This window comes from Botryllus schlosseri, chromosome 1 (assembly GCF_051294905.1).
Source record: "Botryllus schlosseri isolate E-star chromosome 1, Bs_hap1, whole genome shotgun sequence".
In the NCBI taxonomy this organism is placed as follows: Eukaryota; Metazoa; Chordata; class Ascidiacea; order Stolidobranchia; family Styelidae; genus Botryllus; species Botryllus schlosseri.
In genome coordinates this window covers 6,091,567-6,106,773 of record NC_137236.1, presented here as the reverse complement: position 1 = coordinate 6,106,773, position 15,207 = coordinate 6,091,567, and the positions used below count along the sequence as shown (strand labels likewise).

At 39.3% G+C, this 15,207-nt stretch overlaps 1 protein-coding gene and 1 non-coding gene across 2 annotated transcripts; one reads left to right on the top strand and one right to left on the bottom strand.

Annotated features, from left to right (window-relative positions):
* Positions 1–1,719: 1,719 nt before the first annotated feature.
* Trnaa-ugc (transfer RNA alanine (anticodon UGC)) lies at positions 1,720–1,791 on the top strand. The gene has a single exon. It is a non-coding gene; the product is annotated as a tRNA-Ala (tRNA).
* Positions 1,792–3,283: 1,492 nt separating this feature from the next.
* Positions 3,284–4,561, bottom strand: LOC145438364 (uncharacterized protein F54H12.2-like). Its single transcript, XM_080315769.1, has one exon. The coding sequence runs from the start codon at positions 4,559–4,561 to the stop codon at positions 3,284–3,286; it is 1,278 nt and encodes a 425-aa protein (XP_080171895.1).
* Between the last annotated feature and the right edge of the window lie 10,646 nt (positions 4,562–15,207).

The following is a 15,207-nucleotide window of genomic DNA, read 5'->3' as shown; positions in this document are numbered from 1 at the left end:
AAAAACTATTTTTTTCAAATCTAAATTTCTTAATTAGAAAATAACTCCGCTTCCACTAGTCGGAATTGGACCATATTCGGTGATCATTGTTTCTACAGACATGTCAATGTCAATTTCATGGATTATGAATAAAATTTTGAAATTTATTATCAAGTCATGAATAACTTTCGTCTCTCCTAGCAATGCGGCTATTGGATTAAATTGAACCAGCAGCCTTAAATTAGGTAACCTAACAATTCTATCAAGTAGTCACTACAATTCAAGAAACAGTCAATCTCGCACACTTCTACATAACACAGGCACCTTGACTAGACTTGATCGAAGTGGTGCTACAGGATGGAGGTTCACCTCCGCAGCCATCAGCAGTTGATGTCTTCCCTTCATCTAATAAAGAAATCAAATGACTCAAACGTGAACGCTGATCGCAAGACCCAGGAGTAGTAATAGATAGTGCATCGCGGTGCGGACCAATGGGCTTAGAGTATTTAATTACGTGACATCTCTTAGCCAATCAGAACGCAGAACATTATGGGTGTGTTTCCAAACGAGAGAGGTTTTGGTTGTGTGAGAGATAGCATAGTTCCAGTTCAGTAACGCTGAGATATTATGACATCATTATTGCGTAAGTTGATTACCTTCATTATTTATTCGCTGTGCGCTGTAGATCGAATATGTCCAAGATTACTGCTAATGATATATACGTCATAATGAATCGGATTGACCCGATAAACTGGTATAGGTTCGCACGTGAAAAACTTGAGAAATTGAATAGAACAAAATGGCGGATGGAAGCATTTTGTGGCGTAGTATCACTTATAAAAGTATTGCGTTGACTTGGTTGGTACACATGAGCTCACTGTTATCTTCAGAGCCATGGCGTTATTGCGAGTATCACCTGCGCTCACTGAAGAAAAGGATGAAATTATATCCACGGCATATTCCTTAGCTAGAAATTTTATCATGTATGAAATCGACGGCTCAAGCGTTAAAGCAAATACGCAGGTGGAGAAAACCTTACGACGAGTTGCTAATGAAATATTTGAGCGATATCGAACCATCCTAAACGCAGTCTCCAAGCGCATTCGTTATAGTGATATTGAAGTCAATGAGAAAGATAAAGAATATTCACCCGTTGAGCGAATGTTCCTGATGATAGCCGATGGAAGGTTCAAAGATAATCAAGAAAATTGGGGTCGGATTGTGTCTCTCTATGTGCTTGGCGGCATACTTGCTCGCAATAATAGCAGGCATATAGATGCTATCATACAAACAGTCGGGAATTACATTGCTACTAGGAAACTAAAGTGGATTGAAGAAAATGGCGGATGGAAGCATTTTGTCACGTGGTATCACTTATAAAGGCTCAATCGCAGTTACTATTTGTTATATTTACATCATGGGTTCCGTGCGAATAAACGGTAATAAGTTTATTGGATCCAAGACCGTATCATGGATAGTATATTCGAAATGTATGAAAATGCTTGGTGTGGATTCAGTTGAAATATCGTATCCTTTCACTATAGTAGAATGTGAAGGATGTAATTATACAGAGCTGGTACCATGTGATCATGACGAAAGAAAAACAATGAAGATATACGATACTGAAGTAACGAAAGAAGAACATCGAGTTGTTTTCAAGTCAACGGCTACAGTAGAGCTATCTCTTAAATTTGCTAATGCTACTGTTGAAAACTAACACTTAAGCCGTCACTATCACTTGGGGATTTAGCTCAGCGGCAGAGCGGCTGTCTTGCAAACAGTAGGTCACGGGTTCAATTCCCGTATTCTCCACTATTTTTCCGTTGAATTGCTAATGACTGACGCAATATCATCATTTTTTGATTGTCACTCACAACGGTGTGCTTTGAAAAGACTGCGCGCAACCTTTTGTAATAAAAACTCCATAATGTGTCTTTGTTGGTTATATGATAAATAGCGCGAGTTAGAAACAGTGATTTATTGACGAATCTACGTAACTGAAGGTTTATTGACGAATCTGCATTTCTCTACTAGCTAAGGGATGCGCCTCAGGATAAACACGACCGAACAGAAAAGAACACGAGTCGAAATCAGTGATTTATTGAGTTATGAATCGAACACATCCATCCCAAAACACTTGGAATAGGATTATATTACCAACAACAATTGCCTTACCCTTGAAATCAATAACTAAGGGTGATTTATAAAGCACACGATAATGTTCGTCTTTACAGACAATGATATTACGCGACGAGTGCGTAACACAATCTTCTATGGGTTTCACTACAATTCTATTATCATAATGGAAAAGTATACACGTATAGGGAATGGTAATTGATCTCACGTTAGGTAATACAATCATTTCTTCATAATTACGACTCGAATCAAACTGTGCACCAACGGAAATTCTAGCCATGGTCATGCTTCACTAGCTTGTTCTTGACAGCAATACGATATCCATTCCAGTATACAACAAATAGTAAGCAGAACAATGAACACGACAGCTAAGATATCATCGACATGTTCCATAGAAAGATATTGTGACTTATATACGCGATGCTCTAGTCAGAAATTCACAGATTTTTAGTCTACGAAAAACAACAAATTCTTCACTGATTTGTTGAGCAATTCTATGTTTCGATAACACGTCTATGTACATACAATGGTTAGGAAAGCGTACAGGTAAGCAATCAGTTCCAATGAATAATGTAATATCTCGGTCATGTGGATAAATACGTATATGAAAGCTATCGAATGAAAGTCTGTGAATGCGTTCAGGATTCATTACAATGACTTTTTCTCTGATTTTCAGTTGAATCTTCTCATCATCACCAAAGTACTGTATGACAGTGAAGCTATTTGCTCGCATTTCGTTTTAATTTTTGAAGAAAGTCCCAGACTATACTGTCGTTGTGTTTCTTATCTTTTCCGAAGTGCTCTAAATAAGACAGTGTGCTCATGCCATCACTGCGACAGCTTAGGAATGAAATTGCGTGGGCTCCGCAAGCTTCTGAACGTTTGTGCTGTAATGGTTTGATCGAACTGGTATACTTTTCAGGTTCTAGGAAACAGGGTATTTCATTTCTGAACGGAGGTATACCGAAGCTGTCGTGGAAATGAGTTCCATGTTCATCAGCGTAGATGCATACCCAGTGACTTCCTGGTTCGTCGGCCTCATCGTAATTAATGATTAATGAGTAGGGAGGTTTCGGTCGCCGAGGAAGTCGATCAATAGGAAAATTTCCTAGATAATGTCGTTTGGTAGAATCGTAACTATACAATATTTCATCTATTTCTAGTCCGTTCATATTATAGTAACCGTGCGACCTTGGCTTATTTCTAGTATTTTTTGGAATTCCATGAAACAAAGCAGAGTTGTTTCGCTCGCAACACCATCAGCAGGAAAAGTGATCCGCAGACTAACTGTGCCGCTTTTCTGCAGTTCGAAACAGTCGTCTAGATCATCAGCTCGCAAGTTATATACTAGAAGAGTATATCCATTAGCGAATTCCTTCGGGGTAAGGACTCCGATCTGTTTTTCGAGAGCTCCTATGCCTTGAACCATGTTGAGATAGGCTTCAGAATAGTGATTGTTTTCAAAATCAAGTTCGTATCCACCTTCCGGTATCAGGAAACCATTGACTTTCAATTCGACACGTTTCATTTTGTTATGAATAAAATTGTATGGATTTTTATCGAACGCACCCTGGAATGCGCTAGTCGCTACCATACCGATGATTAAACGAGTCGGTAGAGTACCCGAATACAGATTACCAATATCGATTTGAGTGGTGTTAGCTGCGAAAGTTCTGCTCAGAAGTTTCATGTCCATGTACGGATATCTAGCTGGAGCATCGACCATCATTGCGGATTTCACATCTTCGCTTACTTTCACGCCGCACAATTGCAGCTCTTTTTTAATTATTTTGAAATTGCTAGTATTCAATCCAAACAGAAAAAAACTTTTCGGGTTCAAAGTGAGTTCGAACTCCAAGGGTACCTCATCCAGAATGTAACGGTCTTGTAAGCATAATCCGTGATGTATTCGACCTCTTATTTCAACAACTTTACTGGTTGCATAAGGCAAACTTCTCGCGTTGTGACCTTTGTTAGCTGCATCATCGCCTATAGCTTTATCATCTAATTGCTCAGGGGTATCCTTGACCCAACCCTGTGTCAAAAGAGTTGACGTTTGTACGTCTTGTGGGGCGAACAGATAGTTCAAGTAGGCCGAATACGCTTGTAGTTTAATATCCTGCTTGATCGTGTGATTTCCAACTTTAATGTGAAGTTGTGAAATCATTGAATCTAAAATGTTATTGACAACACCAATATCATCATTTGCGACTAAATCCGCATCGCCGTTCAGCAGTTTCAGACGAAATAAAAAATAAGATTCGCTTAGATCTATGAAATCTCCACACCCCTCATATCTGAAAGTTATAACGCTCTCATTGTCCGAAACAGGAGGTATCTTGATGATACGTATTTTCTCTACACTCGTCTGAGTAGGTGGTATCTGGTAAAGATCTAAAGACGGATGAATACCTTCAGCAGATTTGCTATGAATCAGCTCCGTCATGTTCCGCGAGTCTACTTGTAAATGAAAAGAGGAAGGCTTACTATTTGTATTTAATCAAAAATATCCCGACGACGTTTTTTCCGTTTGGTATTTTTCTTTCTAGGTGCTTTTCTCTTTCCCAGGAAATTATCAAGTGCTTGACTAGCAGCTTGATTTCCTCTGATTTTAAAGCTTTCGCCGATGTTTTGTCCTCCCAATACATCAGACGCGACTTCAGCCCCAGTGTGAAGTAGTTGTCTACCCAGAGCTTTCGCTCCTTTGGAAATCAAGGGAACCACACTACGTCCCAAACTACGAAATAGATTACCTAGACCGTGACCTCTTTGCACTCGACCTCGAAAGTAGTTTATGCCCGCTCCGCTTTGATTTCGATAATAGTGTTGAAAAGCTTCACGATCACAACAGTAATGTGCCCTCATCGTGACGTAAAGCAAGTGTGATATGAACTACAGAACCATTCAGATTTATAGATTCCGCTTTATCGTCTCTAATACTAATTCTAATTCGATTGGCATATTCCGTGATCATAGGGAAAAAGTAGATTTTCTCAAAAATGTGATGTTGGTATTCATTGTTAGCTGCTGTTATAGGGATATTTCGCAATAGTGGTGCATTCGTATCACCGACTGTTTGCGGTCGAATGAGATCGGTATAGACCAATAAATTACTGATAGGTTCAATATCATTTCGCAGGTACATTTGCGAAGTTAAATATTTTCCTTGCGGTAAATTTTGTTCTTTAAGATTCCCATATACGAAAACCGGGTTTCTGATTCTCTTTGGATTTCTTCGGAAATTCGGAAAGGCACCTGCTTCGCTAGGGGGAATGACTAGCATAGCTGTTGAACTTGACAGCTGATTTATCCATACCTTTGTCTGACTACGATTGATTCTATCGATCAAGCTTTTGAAATCATAATAATCCCCATTTGGATAGAAAAAATAATTATTGCTTTGCGTTGCCAACAGAGCAGATGATTTTTCCTCTTGAAATTCCCATAACAATCCATTGAAATGCGGTAAAGTAGTTTGAAACTGATTACGAACTGAAAATTCCGCAAGCCCCAACTCCCATTTTCCAGTGATGGGGCGTGCTAAGTCAACTACAAAATCCGATTTCGAACTGCTAATGTGGATGTATTTCATAACGCAATAGCACGCTTTCGAAATTGCAGTACGGCACTATAGACGGTGCACTCCGAAATGGAATTTTTACACCATTGACATCTAACAAAGATATTTTTATACGTTCCAATCTATTTATATTTACAGGGAAGAAGAAAGGCTTTATGTAGTATTTGGAAAACGCCTTCTTATCTCCCTCGACTTTCACCACTCGCAATAGGCGCTGTAATGTACCATTGAATTCTTGCGGTTCAATAATATCGCAATGAACGTATACAAAGTCAATTGATGGTACGGGTGTTATATCGAAATTGAAATGTATTTTTTTCTTTGAGAAAGAGTATGCGGATAGCGCTGCTGTATTTGGTAATGTGAAAGTCGCGAGAGTGTAGGCATCTGGAGTTTCTATATTCTTCAACGTTGCTGTATAATCGTTCTCTCTGGTCACGATACTATATCGCGTATCCACTCCAGGATATAAGATATCTGTGCTGTCTTCGTGTGGAATTGACACAGTTAGGGTGTTGCTCTCAGGAAAACAGTTTACTGCTACATCAGGGTTGATACTTTCCAAGGTTTTAAACATGGCGTAGAGCGAGTCATATTGTCCAGTTTTCAACCTAAATCTCCTAAAGCTTTGTTCGAAACCCGTAATTTCGAATCCGAAAGAAGCACGTGACTCGATACGTTTTTCAAAATCTCTAGGAAAACTGATCTCCGTCAGAGCGATCTCATTTCTCTCTACATTTCTAGCCGTCTGTATTTCATTGACATATTGTGCGGTTGTATTGTCAGGAAACATATCCATAGAACCATTCGAAAATAACGTCACATAACTCATAGTTTAGGTATTTTTGGAGCTGGTAACATATAACCCACACACGATGATAATAACGATACCCAAAGCTCCTTGTTTTCTTGAACGATTGTCAAATTGTAGAGTGAAAAAATCACTATGATTAGTATAACCACGACTTGAGCGATGAACTGATAAAAGTTACGGTTTGACGATATCTTTTTGATCGATCCAGGAGTTGAACTCTGCTCCATATCCTATCCATTTAACTAAATACTGACGGTGTTTGGCGCGTTGACGTGTCTTTATAATCTTTTCGATACGCCACTCTGTAGGTTCGGTCACCAGCTGTAGTTCTTCTCTGTAAAACCTACCATCGATAACGTCATGATTATAGTCACGCAAGCGATACATCGGAGGGTCGCCAGCCATTGCGTCAATGATATAAAATATCTCAGTTGTCCAATTGGGTCTACTGCTCTTTTCAAAAAGCCCGCGAATTTTCGAAATGCGTACGGCTGTTCCTTTCGTCAGAGTGGGAAGTGTAGCTTGTCGAAACCCATACATTTTTTGCCAAATAGCTTCTTGATTATGTGAATTGACTTGACTTGGAGCCATACCTAACGACGTATGTTTAGTGTGATTGTAGGAATATACGAAATCCTGCAGCACGTCGATGTATTTACTGGTGTTATTCTTCGTGAAATAGCGGTACAAGATTGCCTTGAAAGTGCGAATCCAACGCTCGGCCTGAGACGATTTCAATTCGCTTTTTGTGTAAAAGTAACGAACTTTATTTTTCTTGAGAAAGTTTTGAAAAGCTCGATTGGTATATTCTGTACCTCTATCAGTCTGCAACACTAAAGGCAGCCTCTCATTGAACACTTGTCGGAAAGCAGAAATCATACTGCGACCAGTTTTATCTTTAATTGGAATCAACCACACAAACTTTGAAAACGTATCAATAACCAAAGCCAGATATCTAAATCCACGATTGTATTTAGAAATAGACTGCACATCAATCAAATCGCTTTGAAACTGACTATCAATTCCAGAGACCACCACCTTCTCGCGAGTAAATTTTTTTCGTATAGGAAAATGCAGGGTATAACTTTGTTCTGATTTCAACCATTCTTTGTCATTCTGTAAATAAGCTCCTCTATAGGAGTTTGGTTTGCGGGGATCGAAATAGTCTCTCTTGTTAGCTAGCGTCATGTCCATAACTTTCCTGTGTAGCGTTGATTCGGCTTTCGTTTGCGCGGACCGTCAATGCTTTGCCAATTAACAGGAGGTTTATTGGCTTTCTTCTTCTTTTTAACCTTTTTCTTTGAAGTTTTAGGCGTATGGGGTAGAGTTACTGCTTCGTAATTGCTCCAAATCTCGGGTGTTGCGGACGGAGTGGCTTTCTTCTTCTTTTTAACCTTTTTCTTTGAAGTTTTAGGCGTATGGGGTGGAGTTACTGCTTCGTAATTGCTCCAAATCTCGGGCGTCGACGGAGGTGTCGCGTCAAATGTGTTATTAATAGCGAGCGCCGCTCCGGGCGGTTTCGACGCGCTAATTGTTTCATTGGTAGCGGCCGCTGGCGGTGCGCGGGTCGACGACTTGATCGATTTCTTATTCGCACGTAGGTTTCTCAATAGTCTAATGCCGTGTTGAAATAGTGCTAATTTTTCGATGCGTGTCAAATCAGAGTCCCTGATGCTAGCGATATGTTCATTGAATTTCTTTTCGTAGGCGTCTTTTGATTGTAAAGGAGGAAAGTACAATTCACGCATGTTTAGTCAATCCGCCTAACAGACTTCCAATAATCGGAATCGCAGCACTTAAGATCGCTATAAATCATTAAAGTTAGATCATGAATCGAATCGAATCGCATGTATATTCACCTGATAAAAAGCCACCCTGTTGTAATGTTTTTTGCTTCTGTTTTTGAGATTTGCAGCACAACACTTTGCGAATGTTACTTTTATACTTCTTCAATCGTGCCTTACTCGTACTTGAAATAGCTATATTGCCCGAGACAAGGTTACGAAGACACTCACACACACAGGCGGTAAAAGCTTTGTGAGTTAATAGCTCGTTACGTTCCTTCTTTTTAGCACTCTTTAGCAACTTCAACTTGATAAGATGATTATTTAAAGTTTTTTTCAAAACACCACGTGACCTCGCCATTGCGAATGATAGTGAATGTTCGAGTACAGCGCTATTTATTCCGAATACACGGTCATACGTTCGCTTGGAAAAATGTTGCTGCGAAGTCGATACTGTTCGGATGTTTCCTGCGTCAAATCGACCAGGATATATGAATAAGCCTTACGAGTTGCTCTCTTGTAAGCTTCCGTGAGAAGGTTTGGTTTATCTGGGAACATTTGACGTGACAGATATCGAATCTGTGCAGAATCACGAGGATTTTTCATGATGACTATATAGTTGCTAGACAGCGTAATATCACGGAAGCCTGCTCCTCGGTGAAATAGATTTTGACATAAATATAAAACTGAGAGTGACAGGTGGTGACTTTTTCTAATGAACAGTTCACGTACTTGACTTGCTTCTGTCATCATGTCATCTAACACAATTAACGTATGTTCATCTTTAGCTCTCTGTAAATCTTTCAATTTGTCTAGGCCCTTGTAAAATGTCACTCCTTGCATCTTGTCGTACAACGGTTGATAGTTATTATATAACCAGATGATCTTTCTCGGTCGAGGTACGATTAGCTTGTTAGCATTTTGTACGATTCTATAGGCAAAAACTGTTTTTCCACTGCACGAAGCTCCACTAATTATCATACGAAGAGGCGAGTATAAAACACGTGCACGGTTCATTTTATTACAATGAAAGCGGTACAGTATGTATGCCATCTGCCAAAACAACTCTTTTATAGTAACCATACGACAAAGAAGAACGATATTGCTTATAAGTATAGATATCCCCATTGAAGGTGCGAAACCCAGAATTAATACCTCCGCAAGATGTACGGTTTTGCAACACTCCTTCAAAATCCTTGAAGGTCTTACAAGCGGATTTACTCAAACCTTTGGATGAATATTTATCAGTCTCACCCTCGCAGTAATAGGTTTTCGAGTTCAATCCAATGAACTTCAGACCCTCCCATTCTACTTTAAACAGACCAGGAATTCGTTTAGCATAATTGTAAGCAGCGATACAGCACGGTTCGGTGGTTTTGAAAGCGATTGGGTCACGCTCAAAGTCTGCCCGATGCATCGCGCAAGCTCTCTGTATGAGCCATTCATCATGAACTTGAAAAAATTCTTTCCTTCGTGAAGGTTTAATTAAGGAGTAGATTGAATCAGCTGAAATACTAAAATATTCGCTGTCGGTATCTCCTTGTATGTAGCTGAAGTCACATTCCTCTACATACTCATGTAAAAAGTCATACAGAAACGAAAGAATGCGTAATTTACTCGAATTGAAGATGAATAAACCTACAATGATCGGTTGATCGACGTTAATGGAATCTGGTAACGAGCTAACCTCGAACAGATCTTCAGAGAGTTCATTGACGTCAATAAAGTTTTTTTTCTGAATATGTGATTTCAACTTATCACTTTTTACATAGGTATGATTTCTGTACTTCGTTGGGTTCTGTATAGTAGACCCAAAAGCGGCATTTCCTAAAAATTTAAAGGTTAAGGCCTCTATTTCACGTGCTGGGTCTTTAGGCGTGATATCACCTTTTCGCCTTTGCGTAACAACAGAATTCACAAACTTTTGAAATGGTCGTTTGCGTTCAAATTCCACAGCTTGATATATGCGCGAAATAATCATACCGTGATCCATGTACCAAGCCAACAAATCACTTGTAATTAGTTGTTTCTCAGTGAAATAACTAGAGCCCAAAAACGTCTTCGGAAATTTCACATTATTTTCGCGGGCATATTCGCTCATATGTTCGCCGATATCGCATATATCTACCGAGATATGTTTACAAAATGGCGGAAATTCTGAATATTTTTCTTTTAATTCATCAGGGCAGTGCGCATCGACTTCTAATGCGCCAAAGAACTGTTGATGAAATACGCGATCTAATAGTTGGTCCGCTGTGAGATAATACTCTTTTGTTACATTTCTTTGTAGTGACGAAAGAAACTGCGCAATGTCAGGGTGGAGTTTCATGCGATTCCATTCACATTCGCGTATTGATATTATCGTGTATCCCAACTCTTCGAAATAGGCAGTAATTTCTTCTGTTTTAATACGTCGCTCAATGTTTGCGGCGTCCTTATAACATTGATCGCACGAATGAAAAAAACACCCCTGATACTGAAATATCAATTGATGCTCAAGGGAGAAGCCATCGACCGCAATTTGACGCGACCCAAGACGAGCTTGCTTGCCGTTCCAGGCGTGTTGAATTGAAATACCGCGCTGATAACTTTCATAAGTCAGCCATTCGAGTTCTGCCATCGCAGGATAAATTGGCTTTCTGTGAAATTTTTGTTTGGTTGCGTCATACAACCACCTGATTGGAAATCCACACGGCATGTATTGATCAATGGATGACAAATAGAGCGAATTTGCGTCATATCCTATTATCTTTTTTACGTATTTCGCATCATCTCCGTAGCGCATTTCACGAATTTTCGTTACGTCTTTCATTGCAAATCGTGAACATATCTGTGACAGACCTCCAAATAGATTGTTCACTACAGTTTGATGGAGATCAGCATTCGCTTTACTGAACAGCGCGATGTCGTAACATTCCGCGAACATGAGTTGATTGGCTATGTTTGGTAAGCTGATAGCAGATTTGAACATGTCAATACCCAAGTTTTGGTAAAAGGCAGCGTTATTACCTAACGCAACCAAAAAGCCAATCACGTCACTTTCGTTATAAAAAGTTAGGAAGTCTCGCATGGTTTTCATTTGCAAACGATTCCACATATCGACACATTCTTGGTATTGCGCCGCGGTGATATTAGTGCCTCGATGACTGCTATAGAACATTTCATGTGGAGGTAATTGCGTGTCATTCAATTTATCGATACAAGTCATGTACTCATAGGGAAAATAAAATTTGTTGTCCACACCATTTCCATAAATTTTCAAATACGCTTCCAAACTATATCCCGGTGACAGAAATAGCGAAATGTCAAGGAATTTCAATCTGTTGGTACTAATAGTCAGATATGCGCTGTTCCGTTTCAAAACGAAAAATCCACTTTCTTCTTGCAGAATAGGAATCAAATATTTTTTACAAAGATTCAAATCGTAACGAGCCAAGTTGAATCCAATCACAGGTATTTGATCCAACCAAATTTCGAAGTGACGATACAAGCGATCTAAATAGCGAGTTTTGCCTGGTTCAATCGCATTACGACGTTCAATTAGCATACGAAAATCTTTCAATTCTTTTTCAAATAACCGTCGCATATGCAAAGATGCGATGTTTTGAATCTCATACAGTTTGCCCACCATATCGTTAATTAAAACGTTAGGATCACCGCTAGAAATGAGTGTATGCGTTTCATTCGTAACATTATCTGAGAGAGATACCGATACCGCAACATGCTTGTTGACAATTTCGACTTTCGGTGTATCAGCTCGAAGATTTTCTTTTTCTAATAAACTCTCGAAATCATAAGCGATTCTGAAGGGGTAATATCGTTTTTCAGTACTAACCAAAATTCCCTGTTCCGCCATTCGCTCAAACACCGTCATCTTAGGACGATAAATACCGAAACCGTATCGCTGTTTTTGGGGACGCTCACAATCAACGCTTTTCATATGCCTCATCAAAGCATCTTTTCTAGTAAAGAAAAATTTACACTTATCACACATATAGGTAGAGGTGTACAATTTCAGGTCCCTAATCAGGCAACAGTGATTTTCAAGTCTATGAATAGGTATAGTCAATCCATTAGCACGAGAATTACGCAGCATAACTGTGCCTTGATTACGTTTTTCATAAAGCAGTATTCGAACTTGAAAACATTCCTCAACTTTTGATAAGTCTTCGAAAGCTACTCCGTTCTCAGTTGAGATATCGTAACGAGCTGTGAATTGAGCGGCTAATTGCAGAACATGTGTTTCATTACGCGCTTTTTTCATCACATATGAAATGGATCTGAATATGCACAGAGAATCTGCATATGCTTTGCCTTCGCGATTACGCAGGAAAGTCATGATATAGTTACATTTGCTTAGTGCTTGCATCTCCGGGGAAATGGAAGTACTTCCACCGAGTAAAGCTCTATCCATTTCATAAATGTAAATAGAAATATGCAACACATCAGCACAGTAGAACTTTGTATCTGGTCGCACTCGATTTGCATATTCAAAACCCGCTGTCAAATCGATCTCATTCGTGACGGTATCGAAATCTTCACGCGATATGATAGTTTTAGGGACATTAAAAACCGCTTGTGAACTCTGAGGATGATAATAACTATATCTGGATGTCTCACGGTTGAATAATAGAAAGCCATACGCCAGATTCATTTTAAACTGACGGTATCTTCTGGGGTAAATGTCTGCTATACGCGCGTGAATTTCGAGCGGAGCTCTTCCGACCATTCGAATGTTGATGATTTCTTGCACATTGTTCCTTGAAGTCCAGGTCGAATCGATGATGGAATCGTAGTGTCTTTCAATCACCTCAATGCCGTCTTGTTCGAAACCCAGCGTTTCGTCGACCACAAATCCTCGATCTCCATATCGCCTGCGTCGCGCCATATAGATACTAGTATCTGAAAAATATCAAGACAATAGTCACTACATATATTAGAAATTGAATCCATATTTCAAGCGCAGTTTACATTTAATTACACCGTATAGAAATACAAACTTAATTTTTTCAAGACGCTGAATCTCAACAATGCAAGCGTTCGAGTCACTAGATAGTTTTTCAATATCTTTCATGACATTTTTAATTATGTTCAGAAAATTTTTCGAATAGTCTTGGTCAAATACTTCCATCGAAACAAGTTGATTCCACATAGCTTCCATCTTTAAATCATCGTCAACTAGACCTTCGATCAAAGACATAGTGTCTTGACGCGAGCGCTTTCGGCTTTCTTTTTGACTCTGATATATTTTGTTCAAGTCTTTTCTTGGAGCCTGCATCGTAGCATTTACACTTTGATGAGGTGCGTTCATATCTAACAAGTCGCTTATGTCAATGAAGTTATCCATACTGAGCTACAAACAACACAAAAAAAGATCCAATTAGCACTGTATCGACACGCATGCATCAAAATATTGAATTAGTACTGAATCAACATGCATCAAATTCATTCACATTCGTCGTAAACACGTTTGATTTCACGAAATTTATCATAGAAACTCGTTGCATGCATATCAGTTTCTACTTCATTGCCTGCATCGCGAGTTTTTACTGAAGTAAGATTCAATAACGAATACAGAACAGTATCGCGACCGTGATCATTCAACACTTCTACTGACGGATCGAAAAGTTTATTTCCAAATTTTACGATAATAGTTTTTCCGGCAAATGATAGTGGATACTTTTCAGTCATGATCTCAGAACCATTTTTCACATCACAAAACATCCAGAAAGAGGCAGGCTTAATCAAGCCATAATCACAGCTCACAGCTGTGCGTTGTACTGTCATAATAGTTTCTTGGAGAACAGCATTATTCATGAAAATACTACCGCAATTCGGAAACATGCAAATAGATTTGTCAGCATCGTAATATCTGAATGCATCCAACTTTTCCAAAGTACTCAATACATAGTTTGCTACATCTCTAGTCAAAAACATATGAGTCAGTATGTCTTTACCAGAATGACAATCACCCTCAAACCAAAAATTCGGGGCTATATCTCTGCGGCGAACATAACCTTCAAAGATGCAAACAACGAATACAGCTCTGAGGAAATTAAGACTACGCATTTGGCCGGCATACCAAATTTCGGTGATATTTTTTTCAAGTGCAGAATACATACAACTAGCATTTTGAATCGTGGGTTGAGGACTTAACTTTTCGATCACTTTAATGAATTTTCGATCGCTCCTATATTCACTTGGCAGAATTTCACTCGTATTGGATTCGCGCAACAGTCGAATAACAGAAATCATAGAGCGTCGACGATCACTATCAACCGAGGATACGTCATTTGTTGAATCAGAATCAGACGAGGCACTTTGATCACTAGCTAACGATCTAATATTCGATATCATCGTCGAACTCGAATCATCATCATCAGACAAGCCACTTAACATCGCTGTTTGTGTATCTTCTCGCTTGTTTGCAGGCGCTACACCAAAATAACCATCTTTCATAATTTTGCGTATCTCTGCACACGTCGCTTCCGTACAACGAATTTTGACTGGAGGTTCTTCACTCTGTAGATTCTCATCCACACGATGAATTTTAACAAAAGGTTGCGTGTTTTGCCAATCAAAACTTTCAATCGAGTTGGTCGATTTACCTTTACTGCTATCATCACCAGTGAGGTCAATCACGTCAACTTGAGTCGTACTACAACTCGCATTGTCATTAGCGACTTGATTCATCTCGTTAGCGACTTGCACAGTATTCATTCTCAATATGATACTAACTAAAGTCAAGTCGCGTATTCGAATATCTAGCGTATCTAAACCGTTGAAAATCTATTCACTAATAATAGCTGTGCTCAACAATAACAAAACGCACCTGCACGAACTTAGTTGATCCCGTACAGCAGAGGACTCAAAATCATATGCGCCCGCGGGCAAATTTGCATGCAAATTTCTTA